This window comes from Leopardus geoffroyi, chromosome A1 (genome assembly GCF_018350155.1).
Source record: "Leopardus geoffroyi isolate Oge1 chromosome A1, O.geoffroyi_Oge1_pat1.0, whole genome shotgun sequence".
Classification (NCBI taxonomy): Eukaryota; Metazoa; Chordata; class Mammalia; order Carnivora; family Felidae; genus Leopardus; species Leopardus geoffroyi.
Genome location: NC_059326.1, coordinates 219,787,079 through 219,800,812, shown reverse-complemented (window position 1 = coordinate 219,800,812; position 13,734 = coordinate 219,787,079). Strand labels below are relative to the sequence as shown.

Here is a 13,734-nt window from a genome sequence, read left to right as displayed (position 1 = left end):
CATCATTTCTTTTTGCGAACTGAAAGAAATAGTTCTTGGATTGTAGTCATGGATGCAGAGCATATTTATGGACAGGTTTTGTGATCATCCATAGATCCCTATTTCTAAATGAAATATATCCAAAATATATTTTTTTTACATTTCAGTAACAGTGAATGCATCAGCATACGGACCTTTTTTTTTCTTCACTTTTGTAGCACATTTTCAATGTTTTTAAAATTAAATGATTGACAACTACCTTTTCCATATCTTTTCTCTTTTTAGTCTAAAGCTTTTGCCATGTGGAAAGACCATTAAAGGCAGCTTACTCTGGGGGAAGCGAGGTGGGTTGTCATTTACATCTGTCAGTGTGATGTTCACCGTTGTGGTCCCTGATAAGCCTCCCATCTGGCCGCCCATATCTTTGGCCTGGATTACCACTTGGTACTGCTCCCTGTTTTCTCTGTTCATGTTTGGTAAAGCAGTCCTGATGATACCTGGAAGAAAAAAAAAAAACTTTTGTTATCCTCATTAAAGTTTCAAATATTAGTTGATTAAGACCACATATTATACATCTAGGGTTTTTTGAAAGACAGAATATATCTTTGCTATTAATTTTTATTGTCTAGAAATCATGAAAGTGATTCAGTGGAAATATTTTACAATTTGTGCGGTTTTTCTGTTACCTAAAGAATACATATTGACTATATAGTGACCTAAACCCATATGCAAAAAACATAAAGCCAGGTCTCTTTCCGTTAGCTCACTCAGTCATTTCACTTAAATTCTCATGTCTTTAAGTGTGATATCATCCCTCTTCTGTAAGCAGTAATGTTAATGCTTGTCTTATTGTTCCCACCTTTTTTCTACTTGAAAAGATCATAATGACTTAAAGTAACAACTGATTCACGATTCCTGACCTGTTTCAGGCTCCACAGAGAAATATGGCTGCCCTTGAAGTATGCTGTAAATAACTCTGGCGCTGTTCCCATAGGAAGGATCATCCGCATCTGTAGCTGTGACTTGCACCACGGAAGTACCTGAAGTATCCAAATTCAGCTTAGTTCTGCACAGCACCAGAAGGAGGAGCAAAAGCACTGGTTTTCATGGAAGACTTGAATGATTTTTGGCTTTAATAATGACCTCTTAAAGAAACATTTCTATATAATTGACATGAAAATCATACATATAGTGTTGTTATTACAGGAAAACTCTGAATTCAGTTACATATTTAATTAGCCAACAGGTATATTTTTATGCACCTGTAGATAATGCTACAATGTATCAGACTATAATAAATGCAGTTACTTTACATATGATGAGGTTTGATATTAAAATTCATTTTCACATAATAGATTTGTTTCATGTAAAGGGCATATCTGATCACAAAGGAGTAGGTGTGCTCCTCTTTCCTCCTCTCCACTAATTGACTATAAAATAATTAACATCTGCTCTAGAATACAATTTTATGAATAGATTAAATTCTAAATTTAGAAACAATCCAAGAGGATCCCAAGTTCCATGAACTATTAAAAGCTATTTAATAAAGTTCAAGATATAAGAAAAGAGCTTTATCATAAAGCAATTGCCAAAGTCCTCGGGATTTAGTGAAGTAAATATTAAATAATAATCCCAGAACAATGCTTTTGAGAAATGCAGAGTTGAAAATGTGCCATTGTAACTTAAAAGAAAAGAAACAGAATTATTGCATTGGTTTATATGACTTCTCCCATGCTTGAGGAATAAATTTATTCTACCAAATCTAAATATCTATCTCCAAAAAAATGTTACCTTTGTTTCCTGATGTTTGTTTTTTGTCATTCTCTACTTAATAAAAAAATAAGGCAATCTTAACTTTCTTTGCTTACAAATAACAACTTCTGTTTATATCCATTGAAAAAGAAAGTTCCATTATCTTGAGTGTTATACTTCTAGCTTTTTCATGCCTTCCATCTTACAGATTCTACAGCCTAAATCTGTATTTCTATATCAGTATGTGATTGTGGATTTCCACTAGTTTGTTTGAATAAGAGATTTATATCAGCAGGATTATGCTTATAAGAAAAATATGTTTTAAAATAATATGAATTAGATAATCTAATCATTTCCACCTTTTGTATCATTTAGATAAACCAGACAAAGTCTTTAGGCAAATTATAACTAGAGAATGTATATGAAGACTATATTACATCTATACTTATCTAAATGTGCTTACAATATATTTGGGGTCAGAATTTTACCTAGCTGTTACACAAATCCATGTGACAAAGATATTATATTTTCATAATTTTCTACTAAATTTTAATGATATTTTCATTGGTTTTTAAAGGAAATATCTACTTATTTGCAAAGATTTACAAATCCATGGCATGTAAAAAATGATTCTTCTTTTGTTTCTAACTCATTTCCGACATGAGGAAATTAAATAAGTACTGTTAGGAGGGACTCAAAAATGTCAATTAACTGATCATAGCATTTTAAAAATTTCTGGTAATTATTTTGTATACTTTTTACATACCATGATAACTCCTATAAATTAACTTACCTACAACAGACATTTCCGGAACACTCGCTGTATAAATTTCTTCTGGGAACGTTGGCTCATTGTCATTGATATCATGGATTTTGATCACAAACTCAGATTCTGGTTCTACTGGTCTCAAAGTTCTTCTGTTAATAGCTTGTGCACGCAGAGTATAAAAGGCTTTTTCTTCCCTATCAATTCTTCTTGTGGCATGAATGTCACCTGTTTTTTCATCAATAATAAAAAGAGTACCTGCTCCATCTCCAGATAAAATATATTTGAGTGATCCGTCTCCTTTATCTTGGTCTGAATGAAGCTAAGGGAAATAAAAAAGAGCATATCCATGATAATGCCTAAAAGTACATAATGCTGAAAGAATTCAAACAGTCTCTTATGTCCCATCACTGAATAATGGGGTCAGTTATCTTAGTTCTTGAAATGTGACTTGAATAAGTATGAACACACTCACCTGTATATCTTAAACAGCAAGGCTAGTCTTTCACGTACCAGTGTGATTTTTACTTTAAATGCGAAAAAGTAATAAAAATAAACCAAACACAATTCCCCCCTTCACTTTGCTTTGCAAATAACCATTTTCATAGGCAATTAAATCCTGACAAAGCTATGTCATTGGTCTTGATATGCTTCTGTAAACATTTCTTCTCGCATTTCTTTCTTGAGCGGAAAATTCTCTTATTCTCCTATTATTTAGGAAATTCTTATAAACTTACTATTATTGCATTTCCATTGGAGAATTAGTGATAGCTTAACTGTAAGAAAGGCAAAGGTGTACGAGGTATAGCTCCTATGTTAGAAGCACTATGCATTATTTTTTGGTTCATACAAACAGAGAGAGAGAGAGACTGCCCACAGATATTTTTGAAACTCAGAAAAAGAGTACAAATAGATATTTATGTATTCTAATATTATAAACCAAGTTAATAAATTCTACAATCATATATGTCTTATATAGTCTCCTACCTTGCCAAATGTATCTTCCTAAAAACCTCAAACAAGTTTTGTGCAGGAACAAGACAATGCTAAGCGAGTCTGTTTCTTTGCCTATGCCCACAACATTAATCATCCAGAATCCACTCACGTCAAAGAGCTTTGCAGGCATTCATGTGGGCATCTCAGCCCAGTGCACAACCCATCCCAGTGTAAATGCTACCTAGGATTCCAGGTTTTCGTGGGCAAATTCCATCTATATTGTATTTTAACAGATACTCCCTAGGACTGCCCCCAGAGGTTAGGGATGCATATAACAGTTGGTAAGTCTGGTCTTTGGGTGACTGACAAGGAGGAGAGAGCTTCCCTGGACCTAGAAGCAAGCTCAGGGATGTTTGGGCAGGAAATAATGGGTCCCAAGTACCTTGAGTATTACCTGGGAGTAGATGTGCGGGCTCTAGATGTGAATATCCCCTGCTCTCCATGAAATTCTTACCCTGCATCCTGGGCTAACATGTAGGAGGGACCAAGCATGGCTTTGTACAACACAAGGATTATAAGTTTTTCTTTAATTGAACCACCCAACCAATAAACAGTTTCTATGCTGGGCTCACAGTTGGATTATTTGCAATAAGAGATATGTTTACAATTTTTATTTTGTTTTTATAGCAGATAAGAAATATGAAAACAATGTGCAGATTTTCTAAACTTCTAGAAGGCATTTATTATAATTTAGGAATCATCACAAACATTTTTTTAAGTATTCATATAAAATGTAGTCGTAAGATAGAATAGACACACTGATGTGCAGCCTAAAAATTAAAAACTGGAGACAATATCTTTCAATTACGCAAAAATTAGAGTTAGATGTTTATCTAAATAATGTTTGGTATTTATTTACATCAACAGACATTTTCATCTAATTTCATGTAGAAATATTAAACTGATTATTTTCTATTTAAAGCAGGCTTATATTATTTGAAAGGCTTTTTTTTTCTTTTTCGGAGCTTATGTCAATGACTTGGCTGTGACAACATTTTTACATGAACATAAAACTGTTAGGTTAAATATATGTTTTAAAACACACACATACAGATAATATATTGTATTACTGGTATTATTGGGTCTACAAAAGCAGTCTGCTCTTGGGGCGCACGTGTGCCTGGTCAGTTCAGTGTCCAGCTCTTGATTTCAGCTCAGGTCATAATTTCCTGAGGTCGAGCCCCATGTGTGGCTCTACGTTGACAGCATGGAGCCTGCTTGGGATTTTCTCTCTCCCTCTCTCTCTGCCCCTCCCCCACTCTCAGGTGCTCGTTCTCTAAATAAATTAAATAAATAAATAAATAAATAAATAAATAAATAAAGGCAGTCTTCCCTTTAGTTAATGGTTTTTAGTAATTAGCCTTTAGCCATCAAATTTGGATCAGTAATCTTTTCTGATTCCTGGACAAATAACTCATTATTATAGATATATCGGGAAAGAAACCCAAATGGATATGTACTTTAAAGAAAGAGAGAAGCCAGATGACAAATATTTTTTTACTGCATTTTTGCTATTCACAAACAATAAGGTAAGGTTGAAAAACTCAAGAAATGTCTGCTTTTAACTAAAAAGCCCTCAGAAGTAACATATGACTGTGTTGTCCAGGGAACCACTCTCAATAAATTGCAAGATTGATGCTTTTTAGTAATTGGAAACACACATAGCTTCCACGAAACTTTCCAATGACATGAATGTGCAACAGTGGAAATTTCCCACACAGCAGACAAGCATTGCATAGCTCTTATTCTGCCTAGGAATCGAAAGAGTTCAAGAAAAGATTATGATATTATCAATCATTTGTTCAGATAACTTTGTGATTTGTAGTAAACAGTTGTGATTTTTACTGCCTACCCATTCAACAATTTTAATTGAGGAATATGTGTTTACTCTCATAGGAATCAAGTACTTCTAAAAGTAAATCAATGATTCCATTCTATTGCTATGGAAAATCCAAATGCTGTGTGTAAGAGAAATTCACAGGCCCACTGCTGTGTGTGAAGATTTCCTACAGCATCTAACACCTAAACTACCAAATAAAGAATGACTAGAGGTATACACTTGGATTTTTTTTTTTTTTTTGCATTTTACAAAGTGTACAGAATACTAGATGAATATAGAATATAGATTCGGAGTGGGAAAGGATATACAGCAAGATGGGAATCATTGACACCAGTTCTGCCATTCTAATCAGTTAGACATGCAAAAGAAAATGCTAGAATGGGGATCTCTTAATTATTCTGAAGTTCAGTTTTAGAATATGAATCACAGCAGGATTTTTACCTTAACTTATACTACAGAAAGAGAACATAAATCCTGGAATTGGATCACATACTGTGGGAGTTTCCATTGGATTAGGAAATCTAACATGGTAGAATGAGATCAAAGAGATGAGGGTTAGAAGCTGGACAGTGATTTGGAGAACCAAAATGAAAAGGATTTCTAATTTTCTCATATTTAACAGAAAAAAATCAGACCGATGCATTTATAAGTTTTGGTCTTAAGAAGCCAGGTTTACAATGCATTTTTTCTTAAACCATTAGAGAGATTGCATTAAAAAAAAGTATCTTTTCTTCAAAAATTTTTTAAGTTTATTCATTTTTCAGGGACAGAGTGCGAGCAGAGGAGGGACAAAGAGAGAGACACAGAATCCAAAGCAGGCACCAGGTTCTGAGCTATCGGCACAGAGCCTGACGCAGGGCTTGAACCCACGAACTGTGAGATCATGACCTGAGCCAAAGTCGGTGCTAAGCCAACTGAGCCACCCAGGCTCTGCAAAGTATCTTCTTGTTTAAGGAATGCTGACATTAGAATAAAGGGCCAAAATGATCATATTTGGGGGCTTAAAATTGGCCTATGTTTACCAAAATATTATTTAACCAAACATATTTGGCAACTGGACCAGTAAAGAAACTAAAACAAATATTTACTATAAGGCAGAGAGATACATTTCTAGACCTCCTGAAACCTGAGTGATTGAAACGCTGGTTTGAAACCCTTGAGAGACAAGAGTTAACTTACAGCAGGTATGCTGTTGTTACTGATTCCTTAGCAGTTACAGAACAAGACCAGTGGACAAAATTCTTTAATTATATCATCCTGCTTAAGTGCCCTCTCTTCTCTTAAATTTCTCTTTTTTATTCTAATTACCTCTTCTTTTGTATATTTTCCCCACCCTTTCCGTGGCATAATGTCTCTGTTTCTTATTTCTTGTGTGGAATAAAATTCTATTTCAGACTACAACTCATTTACTAAATAAAAATCAGACCAGGATTAGTTAGTCCTGACAATGACAGCTTTCTCATTACTCTTCCCTTTTTTATTTGGATGTTAGGTATCAATACTTGGATCAATTAAATATTTAATTGAACAAAATTAGTGGTTTTTGTTACCGAGAAATAGGATTACGGATCATGTGCCAAGTCACTTACAGCATCCACTTTGAAATAACTTTTGTATTGATTTGACCTTGTGTTATTTTATTATGTGAAACATTAAGTTTTCTTTAAACATAGAAAGAATGTCAGATTGTTGTGGCTTTAGTTCCTCTGTAACACCTGTTCTCCTGTGTGAAACATTTGTGCCACAAATCTTTAAGAAGAATTTTATGTTAATGCTGACCTTTTCTTTCCTTGAGGGAAGCCTATTAAAAATTCACAACCTGCTGTGTCCCTTGTAAATTCACAAGCAGATAAAGGACGTGGCACGATACATGACAATTAATGAAACTAGAACAACTGCTACTGTGTTGCACATTTAAAAGTCATTCTCCTATTATTTAACTTTTCTGTTTAGATGTGGTGAATTATATAACCTATTTGCTTGCATTGAGTAGCTTAGTAATTAAAACTAAGCAATCCATTGATTTTAAAGAAATATTTTAACTAAAAATTATTTACTGAAAGCCTGTTCATTTTAAATGTGGCAGGTTTCTGATAATTTTTTAATATTTCATGTAAAGCATCATCTTAAGATATTTGTCTAAAACAGTCTGTAAGCTAAAAGGGGCCTTGTAGCTTATCTAGTTTAAGGTCATCTATTTTTTTTTAAGAGGAAGAAACTGAGATATGATCAGTTATTTTCTTTATGACACAGAAGTTAAATTAGGATTACACTTTTGGCTAGGTGCTATGTTCATGGAATCTTTATCTCTTACTATGTTCATTTTTATTTTTCAGTTCCTCACATTAAATAAAGAAATAAAAAAATAATCAAAGTGTCTATAAAGTTCAGGGAATTTAAGTAATTTATTACCAAAAGAATAACTGATAAAAGGTTTTTACCTACAGTTTCACCCTTGTCTGGAGGAAAATGAAGAGTAAGTTTTAAAAAGCAAAAAACCGTATCTGTCAACACCGCCAGGAAAGCTATGATTCCTGCCAGATAAGGGAAATGTATATTGCTATGTGAGATTCTCTCTCATTCCGAATATTGATACCTTTTTGGATACTGGTAATTGTTGGTATTTGGTTCTATTTCAAAAACTGAGAAAACATAGTAGAGAAAATTTGAATTTTCTTTGTAAAATTATATTAGAATTATATTTATATCAGTTAGACTAGTTCTTTGAAGGATACATTTTGATGAATTTATAGGACTGTAACGTTTGTTATATGAGTTTAACAATTTTTCGTGTGTGTGTGCATTAACTTAAAAGTATCAGGGGCGCCTGGGTGGCGCAGTCGGTTAAGCGTCCAACTTCAGCCAGGTCACGATCTCGCGGTCCGTGAGTTCGAGCCCCGCGTCGGCTCTGGGCTGATGGCTCAGAGCCTGGAGCCTGTTTCCGATTCTGTGTCTCCCTCTCTCTCTCTCTGCCCCTCCCCCGTTCAAGCTCTGTCTCTCTCTGTCCCAAAAATAAATAAATAAACGTTGAAAAAAAAATTAAAATTAAAAAAAAAAGTATCAGAAGTTGTTGAATATATTTTCTAATGAATAGTGATAATTTTATGCCTGTTAGTCCTTCAAACAGCTAATATATTCTATATTTGTTTTTTAAAAATACAGGATGTGGCAAATTCGTTGTGCTATTCTGGTAGTAACATTATTAGCATTTTGCTTTAATTGTTCTCATGAGTAGTAGAGTATCAAATGGAAAATAAGACATTGAATCAAATACTTCAAATTTGCATCAAAAAAAATAGTAGTAGTAAAGATGGGCTAGCATCAGAAAACAGCCAAAAGCATGTTAAAGCAAGTAAATACAATCTGGTCAGAAATAAATACATAGTTACTCATTTTGTTGAGAATGGGTAAAAAAAGGGAAGAGGAGTGACAAATCTTATTTGGATTATGTGGGGTTTACAGAGTAAAACTGGGCATTATTTTAATATTTGTGATGTAGGAAAAATATGGCCAATTTTTACTAATCCCAATGAAACAATTTTTCCTTCAAAAATAGAAATGGAAAGGAGAAATTAAAGCTTATCAATGAAATGGATTATAAAAACAATTCTAATTTAAAAATACACCAAATATATGATTTATATTAGTTAATACTTTTTTGAACAATCTCATTCTTGGACCAGAGGCAAGTATAGAGGATTAAATGATGGATGGATAATGATGTCTGCATAGCTTAGGGTCTGTAAAAAAAAAACAAAAACAAAATTAGTGGTTTATTTTCTACATTGGTTCTCTAGAGAATGTCCTTCAAGAGGAGAAATTCTGGTAGAGTCTGGATTCAATAACTAAGGATTCCTTTTCTCATTTGGTCTTCCAAGAGTTCAACCTGTGAAAGTTGTGTGGTTTGTTTGTTTATTTTTGTTTTGTTGTGTTTTGTTTTTGTTTTGTTTTTGATTATGGACTACCCTGAGTGGGGATTCTAATCTGGAATCATCTTATAGTTCTGGGTGCACTCTTTGAAGCCATTAGAAATTACTCAAGGCCCTGCAACAGGTTAGCTTTCTTTGCAGAAAGTGATATAAAATTCAAGAAGACATGACCTCTCCTGCTAGAACTATAGCTAACCCACATCTTAAAGTGTTTTAACTTGGGTACATTCTTTTGCTAGTACTGTAAAGATACCAAGATGATACGGAAGGGATTCAGTTAAGTTTTCCATAGACACGTTTACAGAACATTAGTTGCTTCAAGAACTTAAATGATATGTATAATAAACCGTAGCCACATTCTGTCTGACGTATTAGTTTATTCTTTCTTTTTTTAAGTAAAAATGTTCATTTATTTTGAGAGAAACAGAGAAATAGAGAACAAGTGGGTGAGAGGCAAAGAGAGAGGGAGACAGTAGATGCGGGACTCGAACTCAGGAACTGTGAGATCATGACCTAAGCCAAAACCAAGAGTCAGATGCTCAAACAACTGAGCCACCCTGGTCCCCCAGTTTATCTTTTCCAAAGAGAGTTATTGGGGAAGTATTTTAGAAGAGGTTCATATTCTTTTAGAAGCCTGACATTTTCCTTGTTATAGTTATGAAAATCACCTAATTATGTAAAGTAGCCCCTTGTGGTGTGAAAATTAAATCAACATTTTATACCTCATTCCTCCCCACCACTTGGAGAAGTCTTCTTAAGCATCTTAGATTTATAATACAGGATTTTTGTAAACACATGTCTAAATTGTTAAGTAAATGCAAAATGATTAAAACCAAGAGATTTTCATTTCTAATCAATAAGGTGAAAAGAATTAAAACCGACGGTCACTTATGCATGGGTTACATGGGCAGCTGAGAACCCTTCCTCCTTCCTTTTCACCAACAAAGGCTGACAATAGGAATGGGAAAAGTAGGAAAAGGCTAAAGGATAGCTATGCCTTGAAGGAATTTATTTAAATAAGTATTTTCTGAACTGGATTGATCTACTGTAAATTGAAGAAAGTGATGAGAATTTTAAGCGTGGTATTTTAGGATTTCAAAGTTTTGGAGATTTTGCTGTGCCGGCAGTATTTGAAGCTGTTGGGTTCCTCAGACTTGTAAAGGTGCTTTCATCTTGAAAGTAGAGAGTAACAAGTACATGATTGGGAGCCCAGAGGAGAAGGACCAGGGAGCTGCCTGCCGTCTCTAGGGGCTCTGGTCAAGAAAAATGAAAAGGGGTTTGGATCTTCACATGCATTGGATATTTTGAGGCATGGGCTTAAATAAGAATCAAAAAAGGGCTATGAATGCTATCCTATAAAAGAAATTACATAAGTAAGTGTGTGTGTGTGTGTGTGTGTGTAAAATACAAAAAAACAATGTTATATACACACAGTATCCAAGAGTGCAAATAGCCTCAGATATATGGCCACAGATCATTACGTTAAAAACTCCTATTCTAGGTCAGCTTTCTGTGTTTTCCCACACACACAAAAAGGAACTGAGAAATCAAGATAGATGTTCTCTTCAGAAAAGGGTTTGCTCATTTGACTGAGAGACTGTTACATCTTCATTAAGTGAGGAAACTTAGTTCCCAGACAATATCATGCCTCTATAACTTGTCTCCTTCCCCACTACACTAATTTATCCACCCTGAAAATCCATAGTCATTTGTATGGATGACTCCTTTGTAAGGCTGAATTAACCTCTCTTTCTTGGTGCCCAATTATAATGTGTGTGTGTGTGTGTGTATGTGTGTGTGTGTGTGTGTGTGTGTGTGTGTGTGTGTGTGTGTTTGCATGCATAAAATTTCATAGCCTCTGTATTAATTTTGAACTATTATTTTTATAAGTCCTTATGGAACTACAAATATATTTCCTTTGAGGATAAGAACCAAGTTTCCATTCTTTTGGATTCAACATTTCACAGTACATAATACACAGTTATTTATCTGCGGAAGGAAATAAATAAATATCAGCATCAAATGCCACAGATAGGAAGCATAGAGAGTTCATTTTGTAGTACTTTCTTAGCAAGGATGAATATTCTGAATGGAGTGAAACGAAGGTAGAAGTCCATAATGAAAAGTCTACATTATAAGTGTGTGTAAAGAAAATATTATTCTTTATATTGAAAAAGATGGGGGCTGTAAGTTAGTACAAATTCCATTTAACTATAAGGTTGCATCAGTGAAATATATATACATAGATTACCAGGGGACAAATTTAAATTTTTCAGTGAAGACCTAGGGATAGAAATGCAAATCCAAATTTGTCTCTGAAACTGTAAGGTAAGTCATTGTAAACATCTGTAATTTAACTTAGGATAAGGTAGCTAGGCAATAATAACAGTACAACATTCCCACTGACAAAATCTAGAACAACCATAGATGACAAGGAAAACGTATTGCCAAGACCAAATTGCTGTGTGAACAACAAGAACTGAATGGACTAAAACTTGGGAGGAGAGAATGGTAAAAAAATGAACTGGAGACAGGAAGCTCTTTTTCCCTGTGGGCATGTGCCTGTTCTGGGCATGTGCCTGTTCTGGGCTAGGTTTGGAGGCAAAAATCTGTGACTGTCAAAAGAGGGTAAGAAGAAAACAGGAGAGGTTTTAGAGCTCACATGGTGACGGAGTGAAAATATTAGAGAAATGAAGGTCCTCAAATGCCTTCTCATAAGACATTTGGTGAATTATAGGTCTGTAGATGGCTAAAGGTCCAGGCTAAAAGCCTTTGAAAGCCAGAATAGAATTGTCCACATTCTTAGAGACTTGATGTTCTCAGACTCAAATGGAAAAACCATGGCAAATAGGTGAACTTTGAAACCCTTCCAGGGAATGTCAAATTGAATCTGAGGGAATGCAGGGATATTTTTTTATTTAGGGACATACAGTTATTCTCAGTGCTTCTAAGGTCTATAAGTACAGGCTTGATCCCTTGACAAATGGGGAGAAATAATGCAGGACATGCATTGTTCTTCGTGCAATGCTGAAGTGGCACAACACCCCACTCATTCTCTCCTGGAGATTTCTGTCAATGGGTGAAGCAGCTTCAAGAAAATGATTAATTTTTGAAGAGTAGAACTATGGAATTTGGGGGCAGAGGAGTCAGGAAACACTCTTATTTGAATTGTTCACCCTCTCAGAAAAGGAATAAGCAGTGGTAAACATAGTCTTACTAAATGGCTACTTACCCTTATCTTCCTCAATCCCTGATTGAATTCTGGTAATGTATTAGTTAGGGTTCTCCAAAGAAACAGAACCAATAGGAAATCTATATCCATATATCTCCTTCTTTCTATCTATCCATCTAGAGAGAGAATGATAAGGAATTGGCTAATGAGATTGTGAAAGCTAAAAAGTCTGAAATTGGTAGTGAAAGAAAGAAACCTCAGAAATGAAGTAACAGTTGATGTTGTAATGTTGGGTCAGGCCAACAGTCTAGAAACTCGGGCAAGGTTTCTATATTACAGTTTTAAGTTTCTCTTAAAAGCTTCGGTTTTTACTCTTAAGGCCTTTAGCTGGTTGCATGAAGCCTGCCCACATTATGAAGAATAGTTTGATTTAATTATAGCTTGTGGATTATAAATATTAATTACATTAAAAATACTTTCATAGAAACATCTAGACTAGTGTCTGACCAAATAAATGAGCACCATGTTTTAGTCAAGTTGATACATAAAAGTAATGATCATCCACGGTGACCAAATAACCCAATAAATGAAGAAGACTTTCTAGTGAAAACTGACCCATTCTGGGGGTTTTAAGTTCTTTATACATGATATGTGATAAGAATAAAAAGTTACTATACGTGCAAAAAAGTAAGATCATGTGACTTATGCAAGGGTAAAAACAGAATAACAGGAGATGGCAGATAATAAACATATTGTATTTAAGGGAAAAAATCGAAAAGTAATAATGTATATTTGAAAATGTAAGGAAAAACGGAAAAAACAGGTAAAAAATGGAAATAAAAATAATCAAAAGAGCATTCTAAAATGAAAAATACAATGTCTGGCTTTCATAAATCAATAGAAAGTTTTTACAGCAGATTGCGTATAGTAAAACACAAGATTAGTCTTTCAGAAAGTAAAAATAGGTTGCCAACTTGAAGTTAGGTATATAGCAACTGAAATGCAGAGAGAAAATATATGAGAAAAAATAGATAAGATCATTGGATGCTTGTGAAATCAAATCAAAAGTTGCAACACACATGAAATTGGATTCCCAGAAAGAGAGAAAAGAGAGAATGCAGCACAAATTATATATGAAGGGAAAATGGGGAAGAATTTTTTAAAACTGGTATAAGATATCAACCAACAGATATAATAAGATCTGAGAAGCTCCAGAAGGACAAATAAAAGTAAAAGCAAACGAATCCCATTATAGTCACATTTTTAAATGAAGACATATAGAGAAAACCAGAAAAGTATT

General features: G+C 34.2%; 1 protein-coding gene across 3 annotated transcripts in view; it reads right to left on the bottom strand.

Annotated features, from left to right (window-relative positions):
- Positions 1-13,734, bottom strand: part of LOC123578451 (cadherin-10) — a 210,674-nt gene that overhangs the window by 72,640 nt on the left and 124,300 nt on the right. For all 3 annotated transcript variants that reach the window (XR_006702391.1, XM_045441328.1, XM_045441334.1), the window contains exons 3-5: positions 2,525-2,819; positions 900-1,019; positions 309-476 (exon numbers count right to left, since the gene is read on the bottom strand). Coding sequence is in view for 2 of the 3 variants with exons in the window: in XM_045441328.1 (XP_045297284.1) it covers positions 309-476; positions 900-1,019; positions 2,525-2,819 (583 nt within the window). In the remaining variant the exon portion in view is untranslated. The remainder of the gene's footprint in view (positions 1-308; positions 477-899; positions 1,020-2,524; positions 2,820-13,734) is intronic.